The 15,731-nt window shown below is 40.6% G+C and overlaps 3 protein-coding genes across 3 annotated transcripts in view; 2 read left to right on the forward strand and 1 right to left on the reverse strand.

Annotated features, from left to right (window-relative positions):
- The window catches only part of LOC308172647 (prostaglandin reductase 1-like), an 8,044-nt gene extending 875 nt beyond the window's left edge, over nt 1-7,169 (forward strand). Inside the window, exons 2-9 of the mRNA XM_080547572.1 lie at nt 876-1,000; nt 2,610-2,655; nt 2,927-2,986; nt 3,964-4,131; nt 5,066-5,339; nt 5,855-5,960; nt 6,443-6,561; nt 6,938-7,169. Of these exons, the coding sequence (XP_080403698.1) occupies nt 895-1,000; nt 2,610-2,655; nt 2,927-2,986; nt 3,964-4,131; nt 5,066-5,339; nt 5,855-5,960; nt 6,443-6,561; nt 6,938-7,048 (990 nt within the window). The 5' untranslated portion in view covers nt 876-894 and the 3' untranslated portion in view covers nt 7,049-7,169. The remainder of the gene's footprint in view (nt 1-875; nt 1,001-2,609; nt 2,656-2,926; nt 2,987-3,963; nt 4,132-5,065; nt 5,340-5,854; nt 5,961-6,442; nt 6,562-6,937) is intronic.
- Nucleotides 7,170-9,509: 2,340 nt separating this feature from the next.
- On the forward strand, nt 9,510-14,531 carry txnb (thioredoxin b). Its single transcript, XM_080547577.1, has 5 exons — nt 9,510-9,594; nt 11,585-11,689; nt 12,596-12,661; nt 13,442-13,507; nt 14,206-14,531. The coding sequence occupies exons 1-5, from the start codon at nt 9,571-9,573 to the stop codon at nt 14,269-14,271; spliced, it is 327 nt and encodes a 108-aa protein (XP_080403703.1). The 5' UTR covers nt 9,510-9,570; the 3' UTR covers nt 14,272-14,531.
- Nucleotides 14,532-15,288: 757 nt separating this feature from the next.
- svep1 (sushi, von Willebrand factor type A, EGF and pentraxin domain containing 1) overlaps nt 15,289-15,731 on the reverse strand; it is a gene marked incomplete at its 5' end in the record, with an annotated part of 101,562 nt that continues 101,119 nt past the window's right edge. Inside the window, one exon of the mRNA XM_080547738.1 lies at nt 15,289-15,428. Coding sequence (XP_080403864.1) covers nt 15,398-15,428 — 31 coding nt within the window. The 3' untranslated portion in view covers nt 15,289-15,397. The remainder of the gene's footprint in view (nt 15,429-15,731) is intronic.

The following is a 15,731-nucleotide window of genomic DNA, read 5'->3' on the forward strand; positions in this document are numbered from 1 at the left end:
TACTTACAGTGGGGGAAATAAGTATTTGATGCCGACTTTGTAAGTTTGCCCACTGACAAAGAAATGACCGGTCTATCATTTTAATGGTAGGTTTGTTTTAACAGTGAGAGACAGAATATCAACCAAGAAATCCAGAAAAACACATTATATGAAAGTTATAAATTAATTTGATCGAGGGAAATAAGTAGCAAGACATGACTTAGTACTTGGTGGAGAAACCCTGGTTGGCAAGCACAGAGGTCAGACGTCTCTTGTCCAGTCCTCTTTGCAGATCCTCTCTGAATCCTCAAGGTTTCGAGGATGTCGCTTGGCAACTGGAAGTTTCAGCTTTCTCCACAGATTTTCGACAGGGTTACGGTCCGGAGACTGACTAGGCCACCCCATGACCCCATGACCTTAATGTGCTTCTTCTTCAGCCACTCCTCTGTTGCATTGGCCACAATCATAAACTGTTATAAATACAAAATTATAAACTGTTAATTTCTTTGTTAGTGGGCAAACTTACAAAACTGGCAGGGGATCAAATACGTATTTCCCCCGCTGTACGTACATGGGGTAGCCTATTTCTTGTATTTGAATTTTAATAAATGTACAGATTATTTTTTTTTTTTAAACGTATGGCAAATTCTTTTAATTTAACCCATTTTAGTCTATAACAAAACAAATGGGGAAAAAGTGAAGGGGTTTGAATACTTTCAGAATGCAATATACAATTCCTAACTTGTGCCTGTTTTAGGTTTTTAAATGTGGTAATATGGTACTGTATGCATAACGTTACAGTAAACATGTCAGTTTATGACAAGATGAGGCATCTAAATAAATAATACTTAGTTAGTAACAGCATACATACTGCTCTCTCTCTCTCTCTCTCACAGTTGTCCAAAACAAAGAGCCATGGTTCAAGCTAAGACATGGATCCTGACCCAGCACTTCCAAGGCTTCCCCACGGACAGCGACTTTGAGCTGAAACTGGAGCAGCTCCCAGAGCCTAAAGATGGAGGTAAAGGCCCGATCCCATTTCCCTTTCTTACCCCTACCCCTCATTTTGGAGTGCCCCTCGCTTTTCGGCTTGCCCCTCGGAAACAAAGTTACAAGGGGTAGTGGTTGAAAATCTTCCCCTGTGAAACGGGACAACCCTTCAAGACAGTAGCTAGTATCATAGAAAAGCATGGACGCTCGCGATTCGTTCACAAGTTATGAGTTTCACGATATCAGTCGATCGTAAAGTCATCAAATAAAAAAGAACAATGCTTCATTTACCAAGCCAGTTCATGATTAATTTAATTAATGACAGAATAGCGGTGCTCTGTTGGCTAGCAACCCATGCTCCTACACTGCCAGTCTGCACTGATATTAGAGGAACGGTAAGAAGGAAATATGTCAAAATGTATCAGCGTTAAAACATTGTTGTAACGTTAGATAGCTAAAATCATTATTAACAAAATAATTTTATTTTCGGCTTTCTTTTGTTGCTAGTGCGATCTCCAGTATCTTGCCGATGATTCGCAAGGCATTCTGGGATTTCGCATTAAAACATTCCGTTTGTAACTCCATTCGGAGTGTGCATCTGAAAAAACTCTGTTTGGAGGGCTATGTATGTAGCCCTACCACTTGGCCCTACCCCTACATAGCAAACAATAATTAAGACACCCCTACATGTGAACGCGCAAAACAGAGGGGTAGGGCTGAAATGGAGGGCCAAGGGGTTGAGATTGGGCCAAAGACTGAGGCTAACCTGATAGCTAACCTGAGGCTAACCGGTATCTAGCCATGGGTTATTGTAATGGTACTTCTTGTACTGTATCTGATTTTTTATTTTATTTTATTTGATTTGATTTTTATTAGGAATTTACAATAGAATCATATTACGCATTATGACACTAAGTAATGTCCAGAGGATGGCACTTGAAAGCATTATTTAAAACACTTATTTCCAAAGTGGTCCTCGATGGAAACATAAAATGAATAAAACAAACCATCACATCATACAGTACATAGTAAGTAAGTAAGTAAAGCTTTATTTATATAGCGCCTTTCGTACATCACACAGTATAAAACATAAAATGAATAAAACAAAACATCACAGCATAAAAAACAGTATAAGAACACAGGAAGGAAAAACACATATTAAAACACACAATATGGAAACATAAAGTGAACCAAAACAAAACGGAAACACCCTCTCTTTCTTAAGGGTGAGCCATTAGTTCTCCCCATAAATATGACTTCACACAAGCTTTAAGGCCTGATCCTGAAGCTGCATCTGTGCATGACGTCATTAGCATGTAACATTATACTAGTTAGCTAGCTAGCTATAGCAAGAGTGCATAGCTGCTGGATACAAATTCACTGAGCTCTAATAACCTATATTTGGACCAAAATTGCCCTCATACATTTAACTGAAATTATACTGACAGTGCACTGTAAGTTAACTTTACTTGAAGTTAAGGGTGAGCCATTAGTTCTCCCCATAAATATGACTTCACTTTTGTTTTAAAGATGGCTTTGCTTTGGCTTTGCTGAACATGCAGAGGCAGATGGTCTGACGTATGATGAAGTCTATGGGTGATGATGTCATTTCTTTGACTGGCTTGTTTTGTCCGTTTCAGAGGTTCTTCTGGAGGCCTTGTTTCTCAGTGTGGATCCGTATATGAGGTAGGGGAGAGGAGAGGAGACCTAGAAGATATGGGGACTCTTACTGCCCCCTTGGTAACATTTTAACCCATTGAGCTCTGTTGAATCAAGTAATAATCCATATGGAATGTCTGCATATTATTTGCATTCCAAAGCATCATTAGTTCATTCCAAAGCATCATTAGTTCATTCCAAAGCATCATTAGTTCATTCCAAAGCATCATTAGCAGAAAAATAAATAAATCTGATTGGTCCTTACAGAGTTACTAACTCTGTTCTGTGATGTTTCCAGACCGTTCAGCAGCATGCGTATGAAGGCCGGCGATGTGATGATCGGAACACAAGTGGCCAAGTAAGGAAAGGGAAAGCACACAGCGCCTTTCATCTGCGGCAGTGAGGCTACACATGGCTGAGGGTTCCTGGAAGAGGATGGGGGCACCTGGTATTCATTTAATTGGACTGCAATTGGCCATGATGACTCTGGTTGAAAGAAAAACAATTTGAAAGGTTTTGGCTTGATGATCTGAGGGTTGCCTCCGCCACAAATGTTTCAATGTTTTTTTCCCAGAGCAGCTTTGGTCAGTGCAGTGAGTCTGGATAAACACCTATAAGAAACAAACAATTACTCCCTGGCAGAACCTTCTCGAGGGGCCCCTGAAATTATTTATCTTGAGTTCAGTTGCCAAGTCACATGCCTTGATTATGTATATATACAGGGTGATTTTCAAAGAAACTTAAAAGAGGATGTACACGCGCATTTCCCTCTACCGAGCCCAAGTGCAAGTGGAGCTCAGAGGTGTGCGCATTATATAGTCACTTTTAGAAAATTATCCAAGACCGCAAATCGGACTCAAACCTCAGATTACGTTTGCGCGTCTGCTTTCACCCAGTTGAAAATACCCTGATAATATCTTCTGTGAAACCTGTGTTGTGGATATAATTGATTCTTAATAGATTTAGTAGAACTTACAAAGCACAAAGAGCTTAGATCAATTGTCTCCAAAGAGGCCTTTTATTAAGCCAAGTTACATGAGCGCAGAGAGAAATGAGCAGACCAATAAGCAAGAAGCAATAGCCCAAGAGCAATAAGCAGCCCCCAACGATGGGTGCGACTCATATTTATAGAACTGTCCTTGGTCATGAGGTCACTATTCTTGGGAACCAATCATATTATACAAGTCTGTGATTACACAAGTTATGGGTCCTGTCCATAGTCAGAATTATTCACTGCACCACAGATCATCTCTGTATAAATGATATAAAACCCCAACACCTGCTTTTTATCTTGCCAACCCAGGGTTGTTAATATACATACTTCCTGTCTCTCAGGGTGATCCAGAGCAACAACGCAGCCTTCCCTGCTGGGAGCCACGTGGTGGGCAGGTGTGGCTGGAGGACTCACACCGTGTCTGACGGGACAGGCCTGACCCCCCTCCTGTCAGACTGGCCCCAGGACGTCCCCATGTCCCTGGCCCTGGGAGCCATCGGCATGCCTGGGTAAGGTGGTGGGAAGAACCCTGAGCTCCCCGATATCATTTCACCCACATGTCAGTCAGATACACAACTACTCAAATGCAATATGCTGTAGAATCAATGAGACCCAAAAGTGCTATCACCTACGCCTAAAATACTTTATTTGACATGGTATTATGGTTTTATATATATGTTACAGTACATGTGGGAATACGGTACATGTGGGAAAACTAGGGTTAGGGTTAGGTGCTACGTCGACTTGGTACATGCTGGCATGTCTAACCCTAACCCTATTTTTCCCACATGTACCGTAACATATACATGGTCTGTCTAGCTCCTGTATCTGAGTGAATAACTGGTCAATCCTTCATATGTAATAACTGCGTAAAGTCTCCGACTCATTGACCTCATCAGATGCTGGGTGTATTCTCTGGTGATGCCCTGACAGGCCTGGGGCCTCATTTAGAAAGCTTTGCGTAGAACTGGCGTAAAAAGCTTGCGTCTGTACGCAAAGCAAGAACATTTATGCAGACCAAGTTTAAACGTGATTCGTCCTACTGTTCACCTTATTATTTATGATAATACATTTCATAACATCCAGGTATTGTTTAATAATTACAGATCCAATTCAATATGATTCCCGATTAAACTGTACAACATATTTGGTATGAGTTGTTTTGCAAGAACAGATATCTCCCTTTGTATTTATTATCCTAAATCATGTTTTTTCTTTTAGATTAGATTAGATTCAACCTTATTGTCATTGACAGGTACTAAGACAAGGAAACGCAGTTCGTCATCTGACCAGATCATTGTAGAAAATTGTAGAAAAAAAAACGTATGGAGGGCACTGTAGAGTCAGGACACATAGGAAAAAAACAAGATCCTTCTCAGTATTCTAACTCTCAGTATTCTAACTCTCAGTATTCTAACTCTCAGTCTTCTAACTCTCCCCCAGGCTGACAGCCCTGTATGGGCTAGAGGAGGTCCTGGGGCTGCAGGCGGGGGAGACCCTCCTGGTGAACGCTGCGGCCGGGGCGGTGGGCTCTATCGTCGGGCAGATCGCCAAGATTAAGGGCTGCAAGGTGGTGGGCTCCACGGGGTCTGACGCCAAGGTGGCCTTCCTTAAAGACCTCGGTTTCGACGAGGCCTTCAACTACAAAACCGTCAGCTCGCTGGAGGAGGCTCTGAAGACTGCCTCGCCTGACGGATACAACTGCTACTTTGAAAATGTAGGTGTAGGAGCCATGAATACCATTTGTGAGTTTATTTGCTTGTTTGTTTATTGTTTTGATGACGTTATGTTCTTCCTTCCGGAAGTCACATGATTATGGGCGGGGATAGCCCGAGGTAACTAAAACACCTGTTCACCTGTATGGCGGTAGTGGAGAGAGAGGGGAGACAGGGTCGTTGTATTTTTTGTTGACCGCATTTTCGTTATATATTGTTTGTTATTTTCTTATTTTATATGGATTAATTTTGTACGTTCACTAGTTTGATTGTTCCATTTCAATAAATGCTTTAAACGTTCCTCAAGTGAATTGTTTTGGGTGCGTTATAACATCAACACAGACCCTGCTCGCGTCTCTCAGCGACTTTGTTACTACTGGACTCTATCTAGTCGCTACAGTAGGCATTAGGCAGCAAGAAGAATCGCTAAATAGTGTTTCAGTGTTATTTTGATAACGGGAGACTAGTTATTGATAATGAATTGTGTGATGACACTGACACTTCCTCTGGTTGGTAGGTGGGAGGCCCCTTCTCTAGCGTGGCCATACCACAGATGAAAGAGTTTGGAAGGATAGCCGTGTGCGGCGCCATTTCAACATACAACGACACCACTCCACAGACAGGTCTGTTTATCACCATGTTCTCTCATCTTCATGCTAAACATCTAACATTTGTTCCTTTTTCATATGCCACATTTAAATGTATTTCATATTATGGTTTGGTGTAAATCTGGAATATACTATGTTATAGTTATACAAATAACTGTATATATGTTACGGTACATGTGGGAAAACTAGGGTTAGGGTTAGGTGCTAGGGTGACTTGGTACATGCTGGCATGTCTAACCCTAACCCTAACCTTAACCCTAACCCTAACCCTAACCTTAACCCTAGCACCTAACCCTAACCCTAGTTTTCCCACATGTACCGTATTCTCACATGTACCGTAACATATATATGTTTAAAGTTACACCACTAGAGGGCACTATGACACAGTAGCAGTACCCTCAGACCCACCAGCTGAGTGTGTTTCCTTCATGATGAGGAGGGTCGCTATTTCAGTACCTTTCTTTATTTCTCTCTTTTATTCCTCCTCACTCTGGCAGGCCCTTACACACACCTGACCATCCTGGTCAAGCAGCTGAAGATGGAGGGCTTCATGGTGGGCAGGTGGGAGCACAGGAACCCAGAGGCTCTCAGACAGCTGATGGCGTGGAGGAGAGAGGCAAGTTCTAACACATTGTGAGCTTAGAATGATAAGGTTCTATCTCCGTTTAGAATGATAAGGTTCTATCTCCGTTTAGGGCAGTTCAGAGATATTGAGCGTCAAAGTTTTTACATTCCATTATGTTTTGTGAGATGGAACCTTTGTATTTTATTAATTACTAACTCAAAAATGTCAACATCTTAAAAATAACACCACACAGGCATTAATAAACACCTAATGGATCAGATTATGTAAAAAACTCAATTTTGACAAAAATGTACCTTAATAATTCTAACGTCACGACATGCAGTCTCATTAATGCTCTGTCTCTAAGCTGTCTGTTGAATAACCATATCAATGTGTTTATAACCATATCAATGTGTCTTATCCACAGGGAAAACTGCAGTGTCCAGAGCATGTGACTGAAGGCTTTGAGCACATGCCTGCTGCCTTTATGGGGATGCTGCAAGGTGAAAACATGGGAAAAGCCATCGTCAAAGTCTGAAGTCCCTATAGTCATTGGCTACGTTCCAATTCCTATAATGGCGTATTGTATTGTCCATGCATTCTAAGTGATATACACAACTTGATTATTATTGGCCATCACAGTTCTTCAATCAATTCTTTTTAAATAAGTAATAAAGCCTCTTTCGGGCTTGGTTTTTCTGTTTTCTAAAAAGGTTTTCTGTGTTGTCATTCATACAAGTATTATTGAAACGAAGTGTTGTTTAATAAGCAACTGTAAAAGCAAGATTCACCATCTCATACTTATCTCGTCCATCATCTCATACCGTAGTTAAATTCCAGGGCAAGGCCATGTGTGTTTAAATAGCTGGCGTGCTGGTTGGAAACGGACAGCTTGGTCAGTGCATTTTTGTCTTCTGATAGCTTCTTGCACAAATCGACGAGTGGCTGAGCCATTGTGAAAGACAGATCATGTTCAGCTATAAACGCGCACACTCGGATCTTTTGCTCGCAAACACGGTCGGTCATTGAAGATGAAGTGCTACCTGTATCCAATCAGCACGCCAGCTATTTACACACACATGGCCTTGCCCCGGAATTAAAAAAACGGCTGTGTGAAAAGCTTAAAAAAGCAATGTTTTCAATGAATATCGACGAAGCTACTAATCTTAACATGGACAAAATCCTCAATGTCCTTGTTCGTTTTTTTGATGATGATCTGGCCAAAGTAACAACACAATACCTAGTCAGCAGGAAAGTAAACATCGCCAACTCGTCAGCCCTCATGCAGGAGCTCAAAGATATCCTGGAGTCCAATGGTCTTGACTGGTCACTAGTCATCAGTATTCTACTTGATGTAGATCTATTGATCTATTGTTATAGTGATAGTGGCTTAATAAGTGATGCAATCAGTTTGGCCTTAAGTGATTTAATCAGTTTGTTCTTTTAAAGACATGTACTGTATATATTTTATTCTGTATTGTTATAGTGATAGTGGCTTAATAAGTGATGCAATCAGTTTGGCCTTAAAGACAAGGAAACTGTAGACATTTTTTGTCTATCACACTTTTCAAATAAATGTGCCCAAATAAATGCTAGGCATCTCTTTGAAGGCAGGAAGACAAGACCACACACCTCTATGCCTCGTTATACAACGGTTAGTTCCGACCAAGTAATTTGATTGGACAAGAGGCATTCCATGAGTGCTGATATACAGTATAACAGCACTGGGACCTTTAACTATATGTATCACTCTGCCGCACAGATGTTCTACTAAATGACCCTTAATTAGACTACATGTTTGTGTTCAGGTTACTAGGCAACAGTCCATTTGAAGTTCAGTTGCGGAACTATTTTTTGTTTATTTTTATGATTAAATAGACAAACAAATCATAATCTGTTGTCACTTATTACTGTGTTAACTAATAAATCGCGCTGTAGAACTGTTGTATAAAAGCAATATCACACTCGAGGTCGTGCTGTTATACTGAATATCAGCACGGCTGTGATCGTCTTTGGATCACAAATTATACAGTAGAAGGTCTATCAGCTGAAGCAGTCTAGTGCAGCCTCCTTTTGTCTGATCTGACAGAGGGGCCGTATTTTTAGACCCTGATTTGAATTTCATTAGGCTGCCATGACAAGGGCCTTGTTTCCATGGTTAGGAGTAGCCCGGTACTTGAGGAGACACAAAAAAAGACACAGGCCCTATTCAAATACGTCATGCATGTTTATTGATTAAGCTAAGACATCAGAGGAAAAGAAGGGAGGACTGGTCTGGTATAATACAGTTCACTGGTTGGTGGGAGTCAATACTTTGAAAAGAATAGACATGGTTGATTTTAAATGGCAAATGTAATAATAGTAGTAAATAATAATAAATAAAAGCAACTTCATTGTCGTTTGTTTGAAATGCAATGTAGTAAAGCTTAAACTGTGGCTATTGATGACAGTTTCCCAGGACAATAATGGAAACAGAATTATTCAGAGCTCCATTCAGGGGCTTCGTCGCCATTGGACAGTTGCTTCTTGACTCAGCGTAGCTCTCATCCAATCCCCTTGCACGTAGTAAACCGAGAATGTGTCATGTCACGCTGACATGATTAATGAACTACTGTACTGTAGCCAACATATAAGATGTACTCAACAATTCCACACTGTCAACAAAAAAAACACAGTCAAATTAACTCAACACATCAAATAAACCAAATAAATCAATACAATCATTCGTCAATGATTGGTCACCAAAAAAAGGCTCTGGTCAACATAAAACGCAACAAGTGTTTTCTTTTGATCCTAACGATAGCTCAACGTTACACAACGTTCAGATATAAACAGTGTAGAATAGATAATGATTGTCTAACGTGGAAAAGGGGACCCTTGTCATCTCTACACCGTGCGTTTCTATCTGCACCGTTGGGTCATTCCCTCCGCGGCCACGGGGGGCGCCCTCCTAGCAGGTATAAACCAGCTGTCTGTGCGGAGTGTCATCACAAGAACATTCTAAATCCAAGGTTTCTACGGGATTCTCTTTGCAAACCATTATTATAATCCACCATAACCATGATTCTCGAAATTGAAGATAAGGTAAGGAATTAATTAATTAATTAAATTACATTGACATTATTGTATTCGGTTTACTTGGGTGTGTTACGAAGTGCCATCATCGCGCCTGTCTGTCTGTGTCAGCATTGTCGCCGAATGCCGCTTTACACCTCTTGCTGAGAAAGTTTTCAGTTTACCTGGTCCAGTTAAAATCTGCTATTAATTAAACAATTCAAATGATTGGTGGTGCCAAGCTGCCTGGCTGATGATGGAACTAGAGATCTATCCTCCAAACTCGCCCCCAAGCTCTCACAGCGTTCACACTTGTGTGTGAAAAGGGAACAAATACAGTATATGCGGTTAGGGCTTGTGTGTATGGATGTAGGCCAATATTATATTATTATATTAAAATCTATATACAGTACAGGCCAAAAGTTTGGACACACCTTCTCATTCAATGCGTTTCCTTTATTTTCATGACTATTTGGTACATTGGAGATTCTCACTGAAGGCATCAAAACTATGAATGAACACATAGGAATTATGTATTTAACAAAAAAGTGTGAAATAACTCTAAATATGTCTTATATTTTAGATTCCTCAAAGTAGCCACCCTTTGCTTTTTTGTTGTTAATAAAATATATAATAATAATATTAAATATAATATGTGTTAATAATAATATGTTATTATATATATATAATATTATTATTACAACAACAATTTTTTATTTTATTAACAACAAAAAAGCAAAGGAAACACATTGAATGAGAAGGTGTGTCCAAACTTTTGGCCTGTACTGTATCTATTTTTAAACATTTAAACAGTTTTAGCTCAATGTTGTTACTACTGGATCGATTGTTATCGATTTGTTTCGACCAATCGGCTGATCAAAGGAAGGCGGACATGTGATCAGGATGCATGCAGCTTTCCTGCTGCGGATCAAACGAGTGTGCGAGTTGATAGAGATAGAGTGCGTGATCATCGACAATCAATAAGTGATGCTGACAGGTAGTGTCTGTCTGTAAAACTATCACATTTGTGTTGCCTATGCATTTCTCTCTCTCTCTCTCTCTTCCTCTCTCTCCCTCTCTCCCTGTCTCTCTCTCCCTCTGTCTCTCTCTCCCTCTCTCTCTCTCTCTCTCTCTCTCTCTCTCTCTCTCTCTCTCTCTCTCTCTCTCTCTCTCTCTCTCTCTCTCTCTCTCTCTGTGTGTGTGTGTGTACTGACATTGATGAATGATGATTTTGTCATCCTGTTACCAAAGATCCACAGCAACGAGACATTCTTTCCACCCCCTTACAGATTATTGCTTTTCGTGATGATATGTCACACTACAGTGTCTGATAGTAGTTAAACTTATCAAAGTGTAGGTAGTAGGTATGCTCCCATACCGAAAAGTGTATATTGCCTAGCTATATCAAATAATGTGATAATGTTAATATGTAGCCTAGGCTATAGCCTGTTACTCAAGTTATGTTGACGTATTTTTGTAACCTCAATTTCAGTATACGTTCACAAATGACAATTTATTTATACAGACATTACCAAATGATAATTACACAGTAATAGTCTGCAGAGTCTGAAACTGTCTCATCTGATCCCTCTGTCCAGTTTCAAGCTCTTGCTGAGAGACATACAGTGCGAGTCTATGATTTGTTATTGCAATTGAGTTGACCCTCCCTTTTGCCCATTGCTGACCCCTCCCTGTCCCTAGATCTTTAGCTGTCTAGTTTTAGGTGTTGTAGTTTTAGTTTAGTTTTAGACTATCTTAGACTGTTTTAGACTAGTTTTAGTTTTAGACTATGTAGTTTTAGTTTAGTTTTAGACTATGTAGTTTTAGTTTAGTTTTAGACTATGTAGGCCAGGTGTTGTATTGTATTTGTTTGTTTGTGGTGGAAGTTGTTGTTGTATGCCTGTGAACAGGTCACACTTGAAAATGAGCCCTTGGGGCTCAATGTGTTTTTACCTGTATAAATAAAGGTTAAATAAATTTTTTTTAAATAATAATAACCTATGAATTTATTGCCTTGTAGGACAACTTCCTCAGTGTTCTGAAGGACGCAGCTGACAAACTGGTGGTGGTGGACTTCACGGCCTCGTGGTGCGGCCCATGCAAAAATATTGCCCCCTTTTTCAAAGTGAGTGGTCCAACAGTACACCCGAGTTCTATAGTTAGTTAACAGTAGCCTATTAGAGTAGCCTAGTGCAGGCAAGTGTTTCTGATAAGACCTACTTCCTACAGGGAACATCTGTGTGTGATATTGTGGCTAGCAGACAGTTAGTTTCAGAAATGTTAGTGCATTGTACAGTCTAATCCTAACAGAGTCCCCCCCTTGACCTACTTTGCATGCAATTGCATTGGACTGTCTGTCTATAATGCATGCCATATACAAATGTATGCTGTAATAGAGTCTAGAGCATACAGATATCAAGAGCAGTTTAAAGAATGCCTAATCCCCTAACTCTAATTGGAATGTACTACTAGCCTTAAAGCCTTCTTCAGTCTAGTTCAAATGTATTCATCATGGTAGCTGTTGCTGTCAGATCTATAATGAGAAAACCCTGCAAAGTGGGCAAGAGCCCTGAGAGGATGTTGTTCTTGTCGTCTTGGCAACTGTTGGGGAAGCCTCCTCTAGACTAATAGCCTAGAGCAGATGAACTGTATTCTAAAATCTCCCTGCTAATAGTCTGTAAACAAGACTGCCAATGAGCGCCACTGAGATGATCAATTACAGCAAATTGAGGAGAAGCAGGCAGGGCGTCTCCGGGGAAAGGAAACATGACCACTGGCGGACTCAAGGGGGGGGGGGCAGGGGGGGCGACTAAAAAAGTTGGACTGGAGACTGTGAGTCTCTCACATTCCATTGTGTTTTGTATCTTTTCCTCTTACGTAATGTGCTGTGATATGAGCACAATGCAGGGCCTTGTGTGCAGGGATAACCTGGCTACTGTACCTGGCCATGCTTCAGACTGTATGTAGTCTCTCTGGAGTAGAGTACCGTTGTTCCTTCTGCTGACTGACTGCTGGCTCTGCTTTCCCTCAGGAAATGTCGGAAAAACCGGAGAACAAGAATGTGGTTTTCCTGAAGGTGGATGTGGATGAAGCCCAGGTGAGTTGTGTGTGTGTGTGTGTGTGTGTGTGTGTGTGTGTGTGTGTGTGTGTCATTGTGTTGAAAACATCAGAATAAATACAATAGTCCAGTCAATGTATCTGAATACATTTGTATGGAGAATTTGCCCCTTCAACCATTAAATAAACCACAAGTTGTGTGTAACAGCCATACTGTACTTGTACTTGTACTGTACACAGTTGGGTCTGGAAAGCTGCGTTAGTCGCTTTGGTGTCGAGCAGTTTGTAGATTTGCATATTGGGGGAGTGGCTAAAGGAGGAGTTTATGAATGAATGAATGAATGAATGAATGAATGAATGACCTACTAGCTACTAGGTCTGCATTATAATGTGTATTCTTCTACTCTGTTGCCTTATTATCATTTAATGTACATGTATGCTTGTTTAGTTATTATTAGTGTGTAAGCTTGCAAAGTAGATGTTATACAAGTTATACAAGTTATTATTAGTGTAAGCTTGATGTAGTTATACAAGTTATTATTAGTGTTATTGACATGTATGCTTGTTTAGAAGCAAAGATGTAACCCCTCCCTCCCCTCCCTTCCTGTTGTCTTGTGTGTCCTCCCCCCCATCTCTGTCATCTTGTTTTCAATCATTGTAAAGTGCTTTGAGTTGCATCCATGTACGAAAGGTGTTATATAAATAAAGTTTCACTTTACTTCACTTCACTTCACTACAGGAAGAGTCATAGATAACACTGTTTTAAAGAAGTAAGAGCCTTCTGAAATGTTTTAAAATAAACTCTCTCTTTCTCTTCTAGGACGTGGCCCAACACTGTGATATCAAATGCATGCCCACGTTCCACTTCTACAGGAAAGGGGAGAAGGTGGGTCTTTTTTCTCACTGATTTCCCCTTTTTCACTGATTCTACTAATAGAAAAGATGCAGTAGCACTGGTGAATTCAAGGTGGGGGCAGGGGGGGGCGACTGCCCCTCCTTGTGCCCCCACGGTTGAAAAACGTCTCGCTTAAGTGCCCTTTTGAGTGGAAAAATGCCCTTTTGAGTGGCGAAAATTAGAGGACGTGCCCTATTGGTGCCCCTCCAATGGTCTAAACTTGACCATGTGCCCCCACAGTTGAAAAACGTCGCACTAAAGTGCCCTTTTGAGTGGCAAAATTAGAGGATGTGCCCTATTGGCTGCCCTTCCAATGGTCTAAACTTGACCATGTGCACTGATGGGGTCCCATGTTGTGCAGTAGGTGCCCTTTTTTTCTTTTCGCTCCCCCCTGCCCTTCAAACAGCCTGAGACCGCCACTGTGCAGTAGTATCAAAGCCTTCGTAAATAGAAGATGCACAGGCAACATATTCCTTCTTGTAGAATCAAACCTGCAAAACGCTGCTGTGAATGTGAGCAACTGTCAAGGGGAGAGTGTCGTGGCGTCTCTCAGCATATTACAACTGATTCTGATCATCCCAGTCCTACATGACTATTATAGAGGCATATTCCTTTGAATAATTATAATGAGTTGATGACGCATTGAAAAGGACACTTCTAAAACTCCTCCTGTTCCTCCTGTGTTCCAGATTGATGAGTTCTCTGGGTCCAACCAGGCCAAGCTGGAGGAGAAGGTCATCGCTCTGAGGACATGAAAGCACGTCGGACCCTGTTCACAAACAAGCAACCAGGACCATCACCCCCTGTACTCCCTCTAGCTACCAGGACCACCAACACCATCTCCAGACATATTCCAAATCGCTCATGAAGGAAATATTCCATAAACTTTTGTGTTTTAATTGAAAACGGCAATAATTTATTTAATTTTCCTATATTGTAAACCCTTCCTCCCAATCCTATATTGTATGATGTCATTTTGGTCTCCTCCTGTCAGTCAAGAAGGACCGCCTAGGCCTGTTTTTCTATCTTGTACTGTATGTATGCTGTTGGATTTTGTCTATTTTATGTTGTTTTTAAATGGGTGGATTCAATAAATTAATATGAATACTGACTTAGTGTACTTGCCTTTAATGGATGAGTTCACTGACAATTGAAGCCCTAAACCCTTTATAAGCATACTATTGCAAATAGCAAAGTTATGAAGCTTCTAAAAATATAATATATATATGCCATTTAGCTGACGCTTTTATCCAAAGCGACATCATTTCGTACCTGCTTCTCTCTTTCTTTCGCTGCTCCACTGCCGATGTTCTTTTCATTATCCTTCTCCATTCCATTTGTCATTTCCACCTTCCCAAGGTGCAAAATATGTCACCCCCCCCCCTTTCTCAGTTGATAGAAACTTGATTTCACTTCAAAACAATAGTATATGACGTTTGTTTGCTCCACCGTGTGCTCTCAGTCTTCCTCCCACCAAACACTTCCTGAAAGGGGCGTGTTCAGTCACATGCTCTACCAACTGAGGACCAATGTGAGCTTCTCTCAGAACATATCATATGGTGTATATAGATGATGAGGAACACAAGAGGGGATGAAACCGGTTCCGTTGTATTTTATGCTTTAATAAAAACATGAGAATAGTTTACACATATACATTGGACAATCACATCATAGTTTTTACACATCGTACAAGTATATAGCAGCATATATTTAATACTGTTGATTTTCTATATGAAAAAATACAGCTTTATTTTACAAAATGTATCTGTTTTGTTTCCTTGGAGAATGCGAGGACAGAAATGCACGGTTTACAGTTATGAAATAATTATACAAAATTTTCCAAATCAAGAGAAAAATCTTCTTTCACCTCGAATGGCATCTTTAAAAATGAAAATACCCCGATTTCCTTTTCCTGTCAAGAAAAGAGAGTAGAAAGACAATATTAGAGGTAGTCTTAAAAGGTTTAAGTGCTACTCTTTCCATCCCAAGCTTTTGGGATGCTGACCAGAACCATTTCTCAATATACGGTAGGCATCCATTTAGTGTTTAAAACGCTGACTGTTGAAATTTGTAAAAGCCCAATTGGCCGATCTCCAGTTAGAGTATTCTGAGTGACATCACAATGGATAGCCCTGCAACGTGGCTCCAGGCCAGACACTGCTCTGGGGACTCCAGGTGTGTGTGTGTGTGTGTGAGAGGACACACAGCCTTTCAA

Source organism: Nansenia antarctica (genome assembly GCF_963989245.1).
Source record: "Nansenia antarctica genome assembly, chromosome: 17".
NCBI classification, from domain to species: domain Eukaryota; kingdom Metazoa; phylum Chordata; class Actinopteri; order Argentiniformes; family Microstomatidae; genus Nansenia; species Nansenia antarctica.

What these genes read in the sequence shown, in the direction of transcription:
- txnb (XM_080547577.1), top strand. Translation starts at nt 9,571, where the DNA reads ATGATTCTCGAAATTGAAGATAAG. An exon ending in TTCTCGAAATTGAAGATAAG is followed by an intron (nt 9,595 to 11,584) that starts GTAAGGAATTAA and finishes ATTGCCTTGTAG; the next exon opens with GACAACTTCCTCAGTGTTCT. An exon ending in TGGATGTGGATGAAGCCCAG is followed by an intron (nt 12,662 to 13,441) that starts GTGAGTTGTGTG and finishes TTTCTCTTCTAG; the next exon opens with GACGTGGCCCAACACTGTGA.